The following is an 18,280-nucleotide window of genomic DNA, read 5'->3' as shown; positions in this document are numbered from 1 at the left end:
CATACCTGTTCAGCATTCTGTTGTTTTACAAATTTGTCTATCAAAACACTAACCTCTCCAAACTGGTTAAAGTACCTGGTGGTGAATAAGAACATTCTGGACATTGTAAAGTGAGCAGCCAAGCTTGAACTTTTGAGAGTGCTTCTTTAAGGAGAAACAGCTTCATCAGTCTTCTGAAAACCACTTCCAACAGAGCTATGCGCTGTTACTTCTCTTATGTTGTTGCCCTCATATTTCAACAAAAAAGAAAATACTCTTTTAAAGAACTCAAATTCACACACGATACAGTCGGTTTATAAAGCAGAGTAAACTTATCTTGAATCAAGATACACAAAAAAAACCAAAAAAAAAAAATCGAGAATATTTTTTTAATGAAGTTGTACATACAGATAATTACATCGGGTCTTTAAATAAACTCTTTAAATGTACAGCTGGTATTTTCATCAAAAGAAACTTCAAGTTTTAAATCTAAGTTCTAAAACACTCTTTGTACAGATTAATAGAAATTGAGATTAAACAGGCATTTTCAAGTATCATCCTTTTATGCCTTAGTTTTTTGTTGTTTTTCTTTACAGTTATAAAAACTGTATTTTACATTTTTCAAAAACAAAAAAAAATGAACTAAATGGATTTAATTCTATGCATTTACATCCATCTCAGGATTAGCTTACTTCACGGTAGATATTCTCAAAGTATCAACATGATAAACGGGCCTTAGTAAGAAAAGTCACCCATCTCTGGACGTCCACGTTTAGATTAGCTTGTTTTCTTGTGAATCACTACAGCATCCAATAAGACTGCAGAGAAACATGCTAAAGTATTAGACGAGTTGTTGTAAGAAAACTATCTAGGTGTTGTTCTAATGAATTTGTTGGCATCGTGAACCTTTAGTGCCAGTGTATCAGACCGCTAAACCCAATCCTGGCCTAAAATGCAACATTCATTTCAAAAACGTGAAAATTCTGAACTGTGCGTTTCTGAGCAACCAGATCACGGTGGTCTGTTTTCTTGGCACTTCAAAGTTACTTTTTAAGTGGCGAAAACCTTTATGATCTGATTTTTATTTAATTTTTTACATCAAACGCTAATGAACTCATAAACAGTCTGCTATCAGTGACCCACTTGAGTCAAGTTCATATTTCCTTAAGAAATCTCACCTCACAGAGTGGAAATAGAGTTGAAATTTACTTTTGGAGTCTAACTTATGCAAAAAAGGCTAAAACTTAAATCTGTGTGTTGGTTTTTTTAAGATAATGTTCCCTTCTGTTAACATGTGAAAGAATTATTCTGCAATAGTGATCTCTTCCTATTTTGGAGAACAACATCTTTAAGCAGATATGTGGTTTAGACTCAGCACAAATACACTGACATGTTCCTGTTTCACACATTAAGTGTGCATTTTCTTTATCTTACACTTTAAGATGGCCAACAATTTACTTCACAGAGAGTGCATCTACTGAACAGTGTTGAATACACCTTCTCCAGTAGTAGAGTTGTGTGCGAAGAAACGGTTATGGAGTTAGAAGCTCAAAACACACTATAATGTGTGTATCACACAGAGCAGAGGGTGCTCATCTGCTGCACTTTTCCCAGGTCCGTCAGAAGCTGTTTGATGCGGCACTTAAGCTGTGGGAGTCTGGCCAGGGGATCGGGGGGCTCCAATTCACCTGTGAAGTCCAACCAACTCTCCAGCACTTCACACAGACAGGGAGAAAGAGAATGAAACCTTAACAAAATATCAAAAACATCCTAAAAAGGTGTCTCAAAGAGCTGCTTTTTGGGTAATTTTTCTGGCTGTGTCAGTCATTTCACCACTGATCTCTTTTGAAAATGAATGTTTAAGATTAGAAAACGTAAATGACGTTTAAAAAATGTAATGTATTACATTTCCTTAGTCTTTCATTATTGTGAGCAGGTGGCCCAGGCATGAAATATCAGGTGCAGTTTATTGTACAACTAAAAATAAAATAATAACTTCTTAAATATAAAATCCACAAAAAAAACAAACAAACAAAAAACAAAGGAAATACATTTTTAAAAAATCAGTGCAAACTTGGGACTTTCAACTATAAATGAGGCTAAAATAACCTATGGGTGTTTTTTTTTATTTTCTTGATTTTTTCTGTTTTCAAATTATTACAGAAACTGTTATTCATGTTGAAAGTGGCAAAAAATATGAATTGGTCAAGCTCTAGTCCACAGAGCAGTTAAAAGGGTCATATGATGCTTTGTAATGTTTTCTTTTGCTTTTAGTGTGTAATGTATCTATTTGTGAATGTATAGGATCTGGAAAAAGTTATAACGCCTAGTTTCCTACAAAGGGATTTTATTCTATATAACAGAAAACACTGCTCCAGATCAAAGTCCAGATATTACTTCCTCAAACGTCTGTCACAATGTGACATATTGTGACAGACGTTTGAGGTCTGTGTTGTCGTCATGTCGCGGAGACAATGTGTGTTAGAATGCGAAAGCAAAACCGCTGTGTTTGGCCTTCTGAAAATGGATGAAATTAGGAATCAGAGGTTTCGATTTATTTAGAAACCTGTTCATGAGCAGTACAACCCAAAAGTTTTCTTGTGCACAGAAAGTTCTCTCTGTACACATTTTACAGAGAAGTGCACTGTGAGTACAATGCCAGCCATATACAAAGACTACTGACCAGTTTGAGACGGGTCACGCTAAAGATGGACGCAAAGAAGAGAACACAGCAGAGCAAATACTGCACCAGGCACAGCAAATACTGCACCAGGCACAGCAAGCTCACTGTTCGCAACGCTCGAAATACAGGAATAAAATATAAATATTCAAATTGGGGGTGGGGATTTATATGAATATGTCTCTAAAGATAACTGACTGTCTTCAGAAAAGTTAATTCAAATGCAGTGGTTGCCTCTATTTTCAAATGGATGCAGATATTATTATTTTTTAAGGCCAGTTTGCCTGTTATAGAGCAAAGAAAAAGGTGGAAAAGAAAAGGTTTTGGAACTGGCCCATTTGTCAACAAAAAAAAAAGCATTATATGACCCCTTTAAACATGCAGGCTTTCTGAGATAATGCCATTTTCATTGATAGTAGTTTAGTGGTTAGGACTCAAGGTAATCAAAAGGTTGCTGGTTAAATCTTCACAAAGGCTAAATCATCAGCCATCACTACTGTGCTCATGAGCACGAAACTTAAGACCCAAATATATAAGCTAAATAAGCTCATGGTGGCAATCTACGGCGACACCGCAGAAACAAATTCAACCAACCCTGATCATGTGTTAAACTCAATGACATTTCCCATATTTCTCCCCCTTACCATCAAGCTCTTTCTCAATGAGGTCCATGCGGCCAGACAGCTGGTTCTGAATGTCCTCTATGTGTGTAAGCAGGTTCATCTGCCACTGCAGGCAGTTCCTGGCCTGTTCCATGGAGCCCAGGCTGCTGTCATTCACACAGCCGGACAGAGCAATGGCACTGCTCACCTACACAAACCATAAACACAGCATTGATTTCAAACTCTGTATCCTTTCACCTACCTTGAACCAGATCTGAGTTTTTAATGTTCTTTGTTACCTCTTCTTCCTTTAGGTTAAACTGAGCTGCTGTATGTATCCCCTGTTCATCCCTTGTGTGTTCGAGGCCTGTACCGGGAGGTTTCTGGTAGCTGTGCTCGCTGGTAATATAAGTTTCAGGGTTTGAGTTCTGGTTAAGGAGCTCTTTGAAATGTAGGCAGTCCGGGACCCCACCCATAGGCTGGTCCTCATCAGAGTTCACCCAAGACCGGGCCCACAAGTGCAAACTTGGGTTATGCTTGTTCCTGAAAAAAATGTGATAAGCGTATTATTGTTCCCACATCTTTTCTTCTACAGTTGTATATCAGATCAACTTAAAGCCCAACAGCACTAGAAAAACAGGCCTACATTTGTTTATCTTTTCTCTTCCGGTTTCACAGACCAGGCTTAGTCCCAGACTAAAATGTCTGTTTGAGCTGTTACTGAAAGTAACTTTCAAGTAACCCAGTCTGTGAAACCAGGTCATAAACTTCAAAACAACCACTATTGTGGTAGTTTATTTCCACAATGTCACCTAATTTAAAGATGTTGGTAGGCTTCTGGGAAGGCAAAGTGGCTCTTACTGTAATATATCCATCTTCAGCTGAAGGCCATTAAGCAGGTTTTTAACACTGTAAACATCAGCCAGCAGCTGGTGAGTGGACACAATTTTCTTGGCATTCTGATGCGAGTAGTTTTCTGAGAGGAAGGACAGGCCATACATGTGGCCCTTTTGGAGCCAGTCTTTATCATGACGGTATTTAGCACTCCACCTCTGACCTGAGAAAAGTAAACATTTCAGTGACAACTCTTGAGTGACTTCAGTTTTATATTTCCTAGGGCTGGGTATTGACAACTTTCACAATTCGATTGGATTTAGAAACTCAAGCTTTCAATTCAATTCGATTCAATATTGATTCCTTTGAATAAACATCTGTGTTCTAGCATGCCACATTAAAGAGCACCAAATTGGTATTTACTGCTTGAATATCATATTAAAATTGACAGATTTTAAAAGCTGACAGAAACAAAGCACAAAGCTTATTGTGAGTTATTGGATGGGAGGCGTGCTGCAAAATTTTGCATAGACTAAATGATTGATGCTTGGGATTTAAGAATCGATAACAGTTCAAAATATAGCTGCATGCAGCAATTAACAGGTCAAGCACAAAGCAGAAACGACAAATCATGACTGCATGTCTGGGAGCATCAGACCAGCTGCAACAACGAGCAATTAAAAGGCTATAAGATGATTTTAAAAATCAAATACAATCACTAATAATGCCATTTAAAGGTTTATCACTTTCAATCAATAGGTGGCGCTGTTACAAATTTGATGTGGTGTGGTCAGAGTAGGGTGACGATGCATACAAAGTTCGGTTTCAATGCGCCAAAGCATTGCAGAGAAGAGATAAAACTCATTTTTGGCACCATGCCTCAACTTTGTTGATGTGGTTTATGAAAACGGTTTCACCTATCGACACGAAATCCATAATTTTTTGTCGGCACAGTCTAAAGATGATCTGACTTGAATTTGGTGAAAATCTGAAAAACGGTCTAAGAGGAGTTAAAAAAAAGTATGTTTTTAAAGAAAAACAAAATGGCAGACAGGAAGTTCGGCCAACTATGGCAAAATTGGTATCTATGTTCTCGGCACTAAGAACCTATTGAGTTCAGTTTCATTACAATAGGCTAATTTAATCAAAAGTTACTAGCATGTTTGGAAATTTCATTTTCATTTCCAAAACTTTTTGAGTACTGTCAGGGCATGGTGCTGAAGACACATATTGAGTTTCGTAACGATATGCCAATGCGTTCGTAAAATACAGCTTTTTTTTTTTTTACAAAACTCAAAATGGCCGATGCCCAAAATAGTTGATATGGGTATATCGTTCGACTCAGCATTAGTTCTGGGCAAAAAAAATCTATTTTTCGATGAATCGTTTTTTAAAATGTGGTCGATTCAAAATCGATTCTCAAACGCCACAAATCGATTTTTTTCCATATTTTTAAACCATTCATGCGCGACAAGACAAAAAAGAGCTTGCTGCCTGTGAATGTCCTGACTGTGACACACAGAAAGACTCGTATCGAGACTGATATCGTACGTTCGCACAAGACAGCCCAGAATACAGTTCTCTTTCGCGCTTGAACAAACAATAAAACACACAATTATGCCAAAATGTCTTTTTGTCGAGTATATTCATAACATAAGAGCAGTCTTATGATGAACGTGAAGAGTTGTGACTCGTGAGAGAATGAGGCGCGTGTGAGATCCACGTCTGTCAGCAGCGGCTGGTCTTAAAGGGACAGTACACAGTAGCCACTAATTATCTCTGTCGTTAAAGTTAATCAAAGAACAAAGGGAACAGAGAAAAACACTCACTGCTCTTGACTAAAGAACTTTTGTAACTTTAATAAGGATTAGTCTATACACTTTATAATTAATGCATCGCAGACTGTTTGATAACTTTATTCAATTTCTGTATATGTCCTCCCTGTTAGACAGGAAGGGCACAGGTAAATATGATATGCAATTTTTTTTATGGGTTTATGTGAGGATTGTTAACCTGTTTGATCAAGGCATGGGACTGTTCTGACTTGTCCAATTTTCAGCATAAATTTTTCATCTTGCATCAAAATCCTGTCTATTCATTGTATGCATTTGAAATATAGAGTTGGGTTCTGTTTTAATGTACCCAAGTGTACCTAAAATAAAAAAGTTTAATATGCAGGTTTGTAGTTCTTAATTTCTTTTTATTAATTAACCACTTGTAAACTTATGTTCACTGTTCTTTTTTTTTATTTTTTATAAAGGATTTGTATTAAATCTATATTCGTTGAGTGGAATCGAAATCAAATTTAGAATCGAAATCGAAAATCGAATCAAGAAACCAAATCAAATCGAATTGAGAGCTTGCGAATCGAAATCGAATCGAATTGTAACATCTGAATCGATACCCAAGCCTTACTCAGCATCCTACCCTGAATCTAAAGAGACCAGTTTTGTGATTATTGGCCAAAGCATTCAGAAGTTATGAGGAAAAATAGCCGTTTTTCATATCTCCAGGCACTGCACCAATACTATGCAGGTAGCCACAAGTCATGCATGTCATAACACACCAATTTTGGTCAGAATGTGCTAAAGTGTTGCGGAGATATAGCCTCACATTCATTTTGGCAGGCACTTCGTCTAATTACTTCGTCTTATTCGAGAACGGTTTGACAAATCAACTTGAATTCCTTAACGTTTTGTCAGCACGGTCTGTAGATGATCTGGTTTAATTTTCATGAAAATCGGTGCAACGGCCTTGGTGGAGTTCGACAAAGTAGGTTTTTTGGAAAATTCCAAATGGCATCATAGGTTGCAATTAAATCGTCTTGAGCCAAGAAATCAAGTGGAAAAAATATCCCCTACTGAGAATCGATTAAAATTGAGAAATCAATATTTTAACCCAGCCCTAGTATTTACATTAACATTCAAGAAACAGACATTAGACATCTGTAGTAAGCAGAATACAAAACTATATAACTGTAGTTAGTTAGTATAGTAGAGTACAAAACTATAACATCCTGCTGACCCTTTGTGTGTGGCTTTGTTGCATGGTTGTTACCTGGTGGGTCCCGACAGATGTAACAGATGTATTGATCGGGTATGCTATCTTCCAAAAGCCCCATACACACACTGTGCTGCCAGCACATACACTCCTCACACTGTACAGAGAAAAATATACCTATTACCAGAAACTATTATGTGCAATTCCACACTACAACAGATTCAGAACAAACACAACAAAAAGGCACTCAGAACCATTTCAGCACACTTAAGATGTCTCTTGCATGAAACTGTCGTTACAGACAGAATAAAACTTATTTAAAAGTTATTGAAGAGCCATTGCTAAAAGTAATCCTACCTGAATCATGAAGCCATTTTCTTCATCCATCTCACAGATGCAGCGAACAATTTCATCTGCACCGACTTCATCCTCATCCTGGAAGTCCTCCATAGTGATTGAGTCTAGATCCTGGTTATACTCATCTCCACTGAACAGCAAACTCTCAGTGGTTGAGTCTTCCAGGAAGTCGATGTCTGACAGGTCTGAAATAGGAAAAGGAATAAGAACATGAAATAAGCCTCAACATCACAGTACAACACTGTTATCATATTCATGCTGAATACTATCTATTTTAATTACAGAACACACACAAAAAAAAAATGAATAGCTGAAAGCTATAACTGAAATGAGGCCATTATTTGAAAGTAGCTACAAATGGGTGCAAATGGATAAGAGGACTTACTCTCCCCGGTGAGGTCAACAGACAGTATGGCACGAGGGTATTGGAAGGTGCTGTGCTTGAAGGCACTAGAGGAAGAACGATGTACTAGTGGGGAAGACGGTCTTTCCAAGTAAGACAATGACATCTCATTCAGGTCTGCGTAACCTTAGCACAAAGATGAGAACAATATGACCCTCTCATTTCATAATGGCGAATAGTTATGGACTGAACAAGATGGCTAGAACTAATGAGGCAATTTAAGACAAATTATACAAATTAAAGTCACAAATTAATGAATTTTAAAAGTCAATTTAATTTAAAAGTTAAATTATTTGTAAAGCTTGTAAGTACATAGACCTCTGAACCCAAGGCAAACCCAAAACTTAACTTACAGTGCAGTTTTGATTTCTTCTTCTTTTTTTTCTTTTTCTTCTGTTTAATTCGGAAAAGGTCCTTATCTTTCCTGTCCCTCCTGTCTTTATCCCTCTTTTTCGCTACAGCAGAGAATGAAATAAGAGATATGAGGACTGGTTTATGAATGTGAAATTGAGATAAGAAAAAAAGTTCAGTAAACTCACCAAACAACTGACATTTATCCTCCAGTTTGAATTTCCGTTCTGTCTTTATACAAAGCCCTGGAGAAGAAAAAAAATCCATAAGATGCACAGTTAAAGAAAATGGAAAAAAGGAAGAACTCCATTCATCATCTTTAAAATCTGCTGAATTAGCTCACCATCCAGGTGCTTGTCCTTCTTGAGAATCTTGTCATGGAGGTTATCAAAGGTTGGAGGAGGCAGGGAGACCTCCGTACTGTCTGAACTGACAGAGGCAGAGGAACGTTTCTTCTTACAGAACTTAGGAGGCCTCACACAGCCAGCGCTGTCCATTTGAAGCATAAAGCCCTGAGAGGACAGAGCTAGGACACAAAACAAAAGAACAGAACTCTCTTTAATTCAGTTTGATTGTTCAACTGTAAATTTAATAGCCATTTGATTGATGATCCTGACAAATAACAACAAGGGAACCTACAGGAAGAAGTAGAGACGGTCCTGCGTCTCTTGTTATCTGGGATATCTGACAAGGTGCTTGTAGGCATGGAAGCAGATGTGGCCCTGGTGCGGCCCACCCTGTCTGGTGAGCAGACCTCGCTGTCCATTTCTTTCTCAGTGTTATGATAGTACTTCAGGTGATAGTCCAGCAGCTTTGCTTTCCGGAATGCTTTAGAGCATCCAGGGACTTTACACTTGAATTTATTATGGTCCAGGTCTATTAGAGACTCATTGGGAGCAGTGGGGTCATCAGACTTCTTGCTGTTTATAACTGAGGAGGAAGGAGAAAGTTAGATTAAAAGAGAGAGAAAGAGAGAGAGAGAGTTTTAAATTGCAGTATCTGAACGAAGTGAGTGGAAGGCAGGTGATGATTCATACTTGGCTCTCTGGCATGTTTGTTGGCTTTAGGAGTCCTGTAAGGAACTTTCTGACTTGCAGCTGGACATAAAATGAGAAGATAATGAATAGTTTTTTAAATATCACAAAATCCAAGTAGCATTACAGGATTTAAAATCTACTGTTGATATTTTCTAAATATCCTGGTTAGTCAACTTTGCTGTTTACTATATCCACAAAACCAAGTGTCCTTTAAAAGCTTCATGGAGAAACATAATAAAGGCATTCAACGCTATGGTTACATGGCCAACCTACCTGTCACTACAGAAGGTGAGTTCCCTTCAAGTGTTGTTTGATTATTGGGCAACATGTCTGTCATCTTGTCCTTCTCAGTGATTGGAGACTGAACACTGCCATTGGGAGGAGCTGTGGATGGGCTTCCTGAAACTGGCTTTTGTGAAGAAGCTTCTGTTTTAACTGCAGTGCTGCTGTCTTCTTCAAAAGAGAGTGCTTTAAAATGCAAGATTTAAACAGGTCAATCATGGATAATTATCAAATGTCATAACAGACAATTCTAGAGTAGCACAATTGAAAAACAGCATGTTTAAAATTTGCTCAAAAATGTGGGGTCAGTATGATTTATATTGATAAGATTTATATGATCCTATTAAATGATCAAAAGTGACAGTAAATACATTTATAATGTGACATTATAATTATAATATAAAAAATTTACCAGTTTCCACAAAAATATTAAGCAGCACAACTGTTTTTAACATTAAAAAACACCAAATCAGAATATTAGAATGATTTGTGAAGGATCATGTGACACTTAAAACTAGAGTAATGATGCTGAAATTTCGGCTTTGCCATCCCAAAAATCAATTACATTTTAAAATAGAAAAAAAATTTTTTCAAATAAATCCATATTTTTTATAAAATAAATGCAGTCTTGGTGATCATGACACTCCTTTCAAAAACATCTGAAAAACCTTACCTACCACAAAGTTTTGAACACTGTATTTTTAGTGCTTTATTATGCCATAAGCTATGCGTTCGTGTCTCTCACCAGGTTTCTGAGAGCCATCTGGGGGAGGAGGTTGAGTGATAGAATCCCTCATGTGTGGTGAAGAGGGGTAAGCCTGGTCAGAGCTTGTCGCTAGACGCTGAGACCGTCTCCTTCTCTGGGGGGAGTTGGAAGGGGCTATGCGGAAACAGACATGCATATTATTATCATCATCAATACATTATGAAATATTAAGTCTGTTATAATTGCTGATAGTTGACTATATAAACATTACTACTGCTCTCTCTGGCTGACCCACCAGTGTGTGTGCTGTCTGGAAGGGTGTGTGTCGAAATGGATGAAGGACTGGGTTCAGGGGCTGCGGTTGTGTTCTGACTGCTAGAGGTGGACTCTCCTGAGTCGTGTTTAAGTCTTCTTGAGCGAGACTTGCACAGGGATGGGCTAGAGAGGGATGCTGGGGTTCTTTGGGCACTGACAGACTGGGATTTCTCTTCAACTGGACTAGCCTCTGCACCTGACACTTTCTGAGGAGTGGAGAAGTAAACATGACACAGTGTGTGTACTAAAGTGATCATCATGTTGATAACAGTATGTCAGTTTCATCTATACCTGCTGTGATGTTACTGGAAACTCTTTTGACTCTGCTTTGCATTCAGACTCAGTGTCAGCACATCCTTGATAAGAAACGAAAAGCACACTTAAAATATCTTAATCACAACACACTGCTGAATCAGTATCACAGTTTATTTAGGAAATATAGAAGCCATGATTGTAGCATCAACTTTTCTCTCAAAGCCAAGCACAGCAAAAACAGCAGAACAAACTGTAAGCTGTCAGTCAAATGAACTTGTTGATACATGCTTGATCTGCACACTCTTGTTGACTTGCGCAGTTTATCATCACACTTTAATAGTATTTATAGCTCCTTTGAGGAATGATTAGCTCAAAATTTAGATCTGTATGCAGGTGCAAGGTACTTTAAATTAAATACATACACCTCTCACGCTTTTTCCCCAAGTGTCAGCGATTACACATTTGCACGCGTGCCATAGGTTGCAGACCCCTGCTCAATAGGGTTGACTGCATGTTCAGATATTAGCTAGAAACTATTTCTTGTCATAAACTCTAGAAATTAAGCCTTGTTGTGGGTTGTTACTCTCTGCTAATGTTTACCTGTCCCTTTGCTGAGACGAGTCCTTTTACTGCCACACGAGTTGCCTTGTCTTTTGCTCCTCCTCTTTGCTGTAGCTGATTCAAGCTCCTCAACAGCCGGCTTACTGTCCTCCTCAATAGCCGGCTTACTGTCCTCCTCAATAGCTGGCTTGCTGTCCTCCTCAATAGCTGGCTTAGTGTCCTCCTCAATAGCTGGCTTGCTGTCCTCCTCAATAGCCGGCTTACTGTCCTCCTCAATAGCCGGCTTACTGTCCTCCTCTTCTGAGTCTAGGTCTGCTGTGTAAACAAGGAAATAGACATATGGTTGATGTTGCTGCTCAAAATGAATGAAGTGTTGATTTAAGATCAGGCTCCAACCAAATGAAAAAGGTTTATGAAAGATATGTAAGTGAACACAGATCAGTAGGCAATAACTTCACCATAAAATGTCTAGAAACTACAATTCATTAGGCAAGACAAGTCCTAACAAATCACATACCAAGTTTCTCTGATTCACTATCATCATCATCGTCGTCGTCGTCGTCGTCATCATCATCGTCATCATCATCATCATCATCAAGCTCTTCATCCGACCGTTGTTCTCTCCTGTCCTCTCGGTCCTTGTTGCTGTTGGCACTGGTACGTGGTCTGTTCCCTCCTTTATTCTTGGCTGCAGCTGAGGCAGCCTTCACCAGAGCGATCCAGTCCTGCTTGAACACAAACCAATACACTATCAGTCACATCTGACATGGTCAGGTCACAAATATTCTTCTTGTCAAGGCAAACGTAAAAATAAATAAAAAAATAAAGCTTTTTAAGCCTTAATAATGTAGTAAAGGTAACTGAGGAGGTAGAATAAAGTGATTTGGCATCCCTGAGCTGCCTGACTGGCACAAAGATGCAACTGTAAGCTGTGTAGACCAGCTGCTTGTCTTCAAATATTATTCACGATTGACATCATGCATTTTACCTTCTGAAAGAGAGGAAGAGGTAAAGGACAATACTATAGATGGTCACACTAAAATATACGATTAACTATAAAGCATTATGCTTCGAATTGATTATCATAGGTCATACACATGTCCAAAACCATCTATTAAACTTCAGGAGAACCTATTTGTTAATTAAACAGAACTGATGAGGACTCTCTGTGAAATCACTTTAATAAACTTACTTGTCCTTTTGCATCTTCTGGCATGGACTTGATATGGATTCTTTTCACACAGCGGATTACTCCATCATAAAACTGTACAGTGTAAGTGCCTAAAGTACGAAAAAATAACAGCAAATCAGTGACTTTTTATACATCAGAGTCTTTTGATTTGATTCAAATAAACACTATTGTGTGAAGGCATTACTGTGTAGGCATTCAGGTAAATCCTATGCTTTTCAAAATAGCATTTGAGAACACTTTTCCCTATGCATTTGAAAACCATTTAACCAGTATTGCATACTGACAGAAGTAGTATGTTTCTGCCCAGAAGGGTCAGCAAGATGACCTTACCTTCCTTGTTGATACTTTCAATCTTGGCAGGGTAGTAGCGGCAATCTGTCCACCGGGCAAGCACCTCCTCACCATCTCTCAATTCCTAAAGATGAAACAAAAACAGAACAGACATGCAATTAATTAGTCAACACACCAAGATAAATTCAGCCAAGCCTGTATTGAAGATATGGGATGTGCTGTGGTCATAAAAGTGAATGGTTAGTGCAGAACAAACTGTGATGGACACACAGAAAACATCTGATTATTTCATGTAATACCTGGCAAGCTGATAACAGTAGTTAAGCAACCACACAGATACTAGTGAAAATTAAATTCAAGAAAACCAAAGAAGCTTCAACTGTATTTAAAGATTCTTAATTATAATTCTAGCTAAAATCTTTTTTTTTTTTTTTGCACTGTAAAAAAATTACATCCCCAAGTGAAAAATTTCAAGTGACCGATAACATCTACATTTTTCAATTAGTCTGACGTATTATTTCTCATTGAGCCAATGTTAACAGACTATTGCAACAAGAATTTCACTTGGGCCAATTGAAAAATTCAGATGTTATCGGTCACTTGAAATTTTTGATTTGGGAGGGTTAGAAATTTTTTACAGTGTGTCTATACATCAGAAAGGAACGCTTTCTCTAAAAAATCCCAAAAAAAAAATCAAAACACACCATTCAAAAGTTTGGGGTGAGTAAGGTTTTTTTCTTTTTTTTGTTACAAAAAAAATCTGTTCTTTTCTATTCTATTCATCAAAGAATCCTAAAAAGGGTTTCCAAAAATATATATTATGAAGCACATTGTCAACATAAAAATAAGACATTCTTCTTGAACACTGAATCGGCATATTAGAAATATTACTGAACAATCATATGACACCGAAGACTGGAGTAATGGCTGCTAAAAATTCAGCACAGGAATCAATTACATTTAAAAATATGTTGAATGGAAAACAGATATTTTAAATGGCAATTCAATTTCAAAGTATAACCGTTTTTACTGTATTTGAATCAAATAAATGCAGCCTCAGTCAGCAAGAGACTTATTTCACTTTACAAAATCTTACTGACCCCAAACTTTCGAACAGTAGTGTAAGTGTAACAACACCTCTTTAAATATAAGTCACAAAGGCCTGTTTATTTTTTTAAATGGATGATTGTTTGTGGCCGAACAAAACATTAAAAGGTTTTGGCTATGTAGATGGAGGAAAAACCCAAACAATGATGGGACAAGCAGTTGAGAGAGCCAGATCAAGGTAGATGGGCAATTGAGGTATGTACTTGTCTCTGCTGAGGTAAGTCTTTTTGGTCCTCTGTGCTCTCTGTACTTCCAGGAAGCTCACGAAGGCGAGATGCTCTCATCTCGCTGATACTCTCCTGGCAGAAATGTTTGTAAGACAAGAATTAATCAATCACTCATCTCATTAACAAATGAGTGGCTGAAAACTTCAATAATGTTAAGTTTAGCAGCTGAAAAACTTCATTTGGCACTATGAAGACATACTCTAACAGGCCACAAAGGACCCTGCATTTCTCATGCTTGCCAAGTCATCCAAGACAGTTCAGACCATAAACATATCTGACAAGAGGAAGTACTGCAAACATACAGACACCTCCTCTTCTTTGAGACCCTCTTTGCGGAGTGCCGGTCTCTCTAATGGCCGAAGTCTGTTGCTGTCCCAGAGAATCCATTCGTCGTACCTATGGCTCCAACGATCAAAATGCACAAGCATCTTTCCCTCATCATAATCAATCTTCTCGATACGTGAAGGGTACCTGCGAAGACAGCATTCAACAAAGATCAGATCATTGATAGATCACTTGAAAAACAACAAAAAGCACTGAAAATAACTAAAGCTTTAATAACGGTCCATTCATGTACTCTTAAAAATGGAAACAAACTATTTCTAAACAAAGACATTTTTAATACTCTTATTTGTTTTAAATGACAAAAATATGAACCGTGAGTATTTAAAAAACGTAACACTGCTCTTACACAAGGGTTTTTAATCTTTAAGATGCCCTCATTGAACCCATACTAATATAGTTTCTTGTATAAAGACCTGGTTTATATTGTGAAACATTTATATAAATGTGTAAAAATATAATTTGGAAAATATTTAGTTAATATTACTGCTATTTTTTTTTCTAGACATTTAGAGCTATTTTTTTTTTATAATTAATTTACTTATTTTAATTATTATTCACTCATTTATTTTATTTATCTCAGCCACCTGCGAGTCCCCAGACCCCAGTTTGAAAAGCTAAATTAATTCATACCATTTTTGCAGGTAGTCCTGGGCCTCAACCCTGGCACCAACCTCATAAGAGATCCCAGGTCGATTTGGAGGTTTCTTGCTCATTTTGAGTGTACTCTTACCAGATCTTCCTCAAGACACAAATGCTCTTTCGTCCTGTGGACGGACCTGTGAATGTAAAGAAATTATCTATGAGTCTATGTACATAAATCAGCTGAACTATATTGCATGAACAAATGCTTGACATATTCTTTAAACTAACTTTAAATAAAAAAGGCAAATCTTTCACTCCTAAATCATGCATTGCATTTGCATCGGTAGTATTTGTAGATTTATCAATAAACTGCACGGTTTCACGTAAGCTGATTAAAGAAAATATGCTCAACTATTTTACCAGCTGGCAAAGTGTACCCTAAACCAGGCCTTTGATTGCCCTACTGTATTCTGGTACACTCATATTAGGGATATTTTCCAAACGTTTGCACACTTAACGTGTCACGAAATAGCATCACATGCAAAAAACAGAAATCAAGCAAATATATATAATCAACGTTTTTTTTCTGGCTGGACAGTAGCTTATTAAGCTATTCAGCTACTATACTACTACACTCCACTTATGGCTGTCTACCGCACAAATTACATCGCTATGTTAAAAAAATGGTTACCCTATACAGAAAACGGAACCCTCTAAAATACCTGATACAAATTTAAAAGTGGGGGGGAAATCCAATAAAATAAGAGGGTAAATGACTCTTTTACCTGGATTATCATAGCTCGCTAATGCTAGGTATTGGCTAACGAGCTTCTTCTCAAATTGTATGCTGCCTGAATATAATTGTCAAGTTTTCTCCTTAAAGAACTACAAAACCCTTGAGCATAAATATTACAGTTCAATATTTCAAAGATGAAACTTCAAGTCAAACCTCTCATTGTCCAGTTAGCACAGCAGAACTAGCCAAACAGCTAATGCTGTACCAGCTGACTAGCTAAACCGTTCCGAGGGGATAAAACTATGTGCAAAAAAAGAGAAAAAAAAATGACAGGCCAGTTTTCATCTTTGTTAAACCAACTCGAAGAGTGACAGTTGCTTTCTGCCGTCCGCTATACGTGTGACATATAGATTTACCTTAGCAAATTCATTGAGAGAATAGCAATTAATTCCTATGGTGTATTGTGATCATTGAAGCTCAGTTACTTTTACCCAAACTGGACGTGGGCGCGCACGCACGCGACGCACAAAATGCCTGAAGGCACGCGCACCGCAGACTGACACGTGACCGATATTCAGACGCTTTGTGTTTTGTTTGTTTTGTATTTAAAGAGGCAGAACCGTAAATCGACCACCTCTGTTGTAGTGTCAAATGTTTTTGTTTGTGTGCGTGTGTTAGATCTTCTGTTGTTGTGACTGCTGCGTTTTCTTGAATCAAAGTATTCACACGAATTGAAAGGGAGAACATTTTGAACTCTGAATTTTGCCCAATCCTGGTATACAGACCTTTTACAATTAACTGTTCAAATTATTCCAGTTGTCAGGCTGTCTTTCTTTGGAAAATACAGTTGTGTTGAAACAAAAACAGTTTTCTTTGTCAGTCTTCTTCATGTCTGTATTCTTTATGCTCTCTTTTTGCTTTTGTGTTGTTTGGTGATAATAAATTATAGGGTAAGATGGGATAAGATGAACACCCATCCCCCACCTTATTTTTTCTCTCTTGACCATAGATATTAATGAATGGTGCTCTTCAAAATTCTGCAATTGAATCCAAATATCATCATGAGATTTAGTCAGTCGAAACAGTTTTGAGGTTAATTGATTTTTGTGTCTCTGGAAAACAGTGACCTTACCTATGACTTAGCTATTTGTAATATCAAACGTTTTTGAGTCTATTTTCTAATAAGGGTTTTGTGGACACATTAATGTTTTTATATTTGTGGAGTAAAAAAAAAAAAAAAATTTATTTTGAGTTAAAAATAAAAAATTAGGGTTAAAATTGGACATTTATATTTTAATATGTAATAATTATTTAATTATTTTAAAATATTATGTAATTCATGGGGTTATTATTCAGTAATTGCATGAGTTAGATGTACATTTTAGACTTCTTCACTAATTATTAAAACCTTTAGACTACAAAATTGTAGATTACAATTTTTGTGTTATGAGAACTAAATTAACAAATGTTTCCAATTAATAACACATTGGATGATGCATCATCATCGTGCACATGCTATAAAAAAATGTTTATCTATATAAGTTGTCATCTTCCCCGATCATATAATACATATATTGCACAGCCGTTTGCTTTGTTTGCAGACATTTACGACTCATGGATAAATGCAGGGACACATGAACATCTGTCACCATCTGCAGCTCAGCAGCTTTATTTACAAAAAAAAAAAAAAAAAATTATGATTGATGTTATTTATTTTAAACCTTTAAAAGATATTATGTTCATTATGTCATTCATTATATTATAAAGTTAAAAAAGACAAATATAGGCTAGCTAAAATACATTGAAACAAAATAAAACATTTAAAATTGATTTAACATGGCAGTATGTGTCACAATATTCAGCAACAACTTTAATCAAATTGATAACAATAAAATGAAGCACATGCAACACATTTACATTGTAGTTGCAATGAATATACATTAATTTAATATACTCCGCTCCTCCAGCCTTTTCGAAATCAGACAGTCTTGCTCCCACGAAAATCTTTTTGTTCTTCAAACTGTTTAATCAAAAAATCAAAAAACTATAGGTTAAGCAAAAACCAAAATGATTAGAGTGCATCAGATATTAAATACATTTATGTCATGGGTATATTATCGTATCTCCAAAAATATAAACTTTCATTCACTTAAAAGGATGTTAATCTATTCACATCAATAAATAAAATAATGTCCTTTATCTGTTGCACAAATATGAGCTTTGCAGAAATACATTCTGCTCGACGGCCACCCACAACAACGGGATGATTTGCCAAAGTCATTTCCTTTATGGATCAGCCATTTTAGTGCCGTCTTCCAGAGTCACTCTAAAAGCAGAACCAGCAGAAGACATGCAAGTGTAATGTATTGAGCCTTTTGTTCACCATGATGCATATAACAAAAGCAGCAAAGAGGCACAAAATCACTTTCACTGATGTT

At 36.9% G+C, this 18,280-nt stretch overlaps 1 protein-coding gene across 6 annotated transcripts; it reads right to left on the bottom strand.

Moving 5' to 3' along the window:
- Positions 1-354: 354 nt before the first annotated feature.
- phf20l1 (PHD finger protein 20 like 1) lies at positions 355-16,416 on the bottom strand. Of its 6 annotated transcripts, XM_082149732.1 has the most exons (25): positions 16,259-16,335; positions 16,056-16,142; positions 15,155-15,300; positions 14,482-14,650; positions 14,156-14,251; positions 12,885-12,969; positions 12,555-12,643; positions 11,880-12,090; positions 11,402-11,677; positions 10,838-10,902; positions 10,527-10,752; positions 10,271-10,405; positions 9,517-9,711; positions 9,244-9,303; positions 8,846-9,136; positions 8,550-8,732; positions 8,395-8,451; positions 8,209-8,310; positions 7,838-7,981; positions 7,453-7,637; positions 7,153-7,252; positions 4,123-4,318; positions 3,561-3,804; positions 3,304-3,469; positions 355-1,694 (listed from the first exon to the last, which is right to left on the bottom strand). In XM_082149732.1, exons 3-25 carry the CDS (start codon positions 15,235-15,237, stop codon positions 1,552-1,554), a joined length of 3,501 nt encoding a protein of 1,166 aa, XP_082005858.1. In that variant the 5' UTR covers positions 15,238-15,300; positions 16,056-16,142; positions 16,259-16,335; the 3' UTR covers positions 355-1,551. The 6 variants fall into 6 exon arrangements, with proteins under 6 accessions (XP_082005858.1, XP_082005860.1, XP_082005861.1 ...); XM_082149734.1 differs by lacking the exon at positions 16,056-16,142 and having other exon boundaries at positions 11,402-11,674; positions 16,259-16,416; XM_082149735.1 differs by lacking the exon at positions 16,056-16,142 and having other exon boundaries at positions 14,488-14,650; positions 16,259-16,416.
- Between the last annotated feature and the right edge of the window lie 1,864 nt (positions 16,417-18,280).

Source organism: Leuciscus leuciscus, assembly GCF_965113295.1.
Source record: "Leuciscus leuciscus genome assembly, chromosome: 20".
NCBI classification, from domain to species: domain Eukaryota; kingdom Metazoa; phylum Chordata; class Actinopteri; order Cypriniformes; family Leuciscidae; genus Leuciscus; species Leuciscus leuciscus.
Note: the sequence above shows the minus strand (reverse complement) of the source record. Positions and strands in the feature narration are given on the sequence as shown.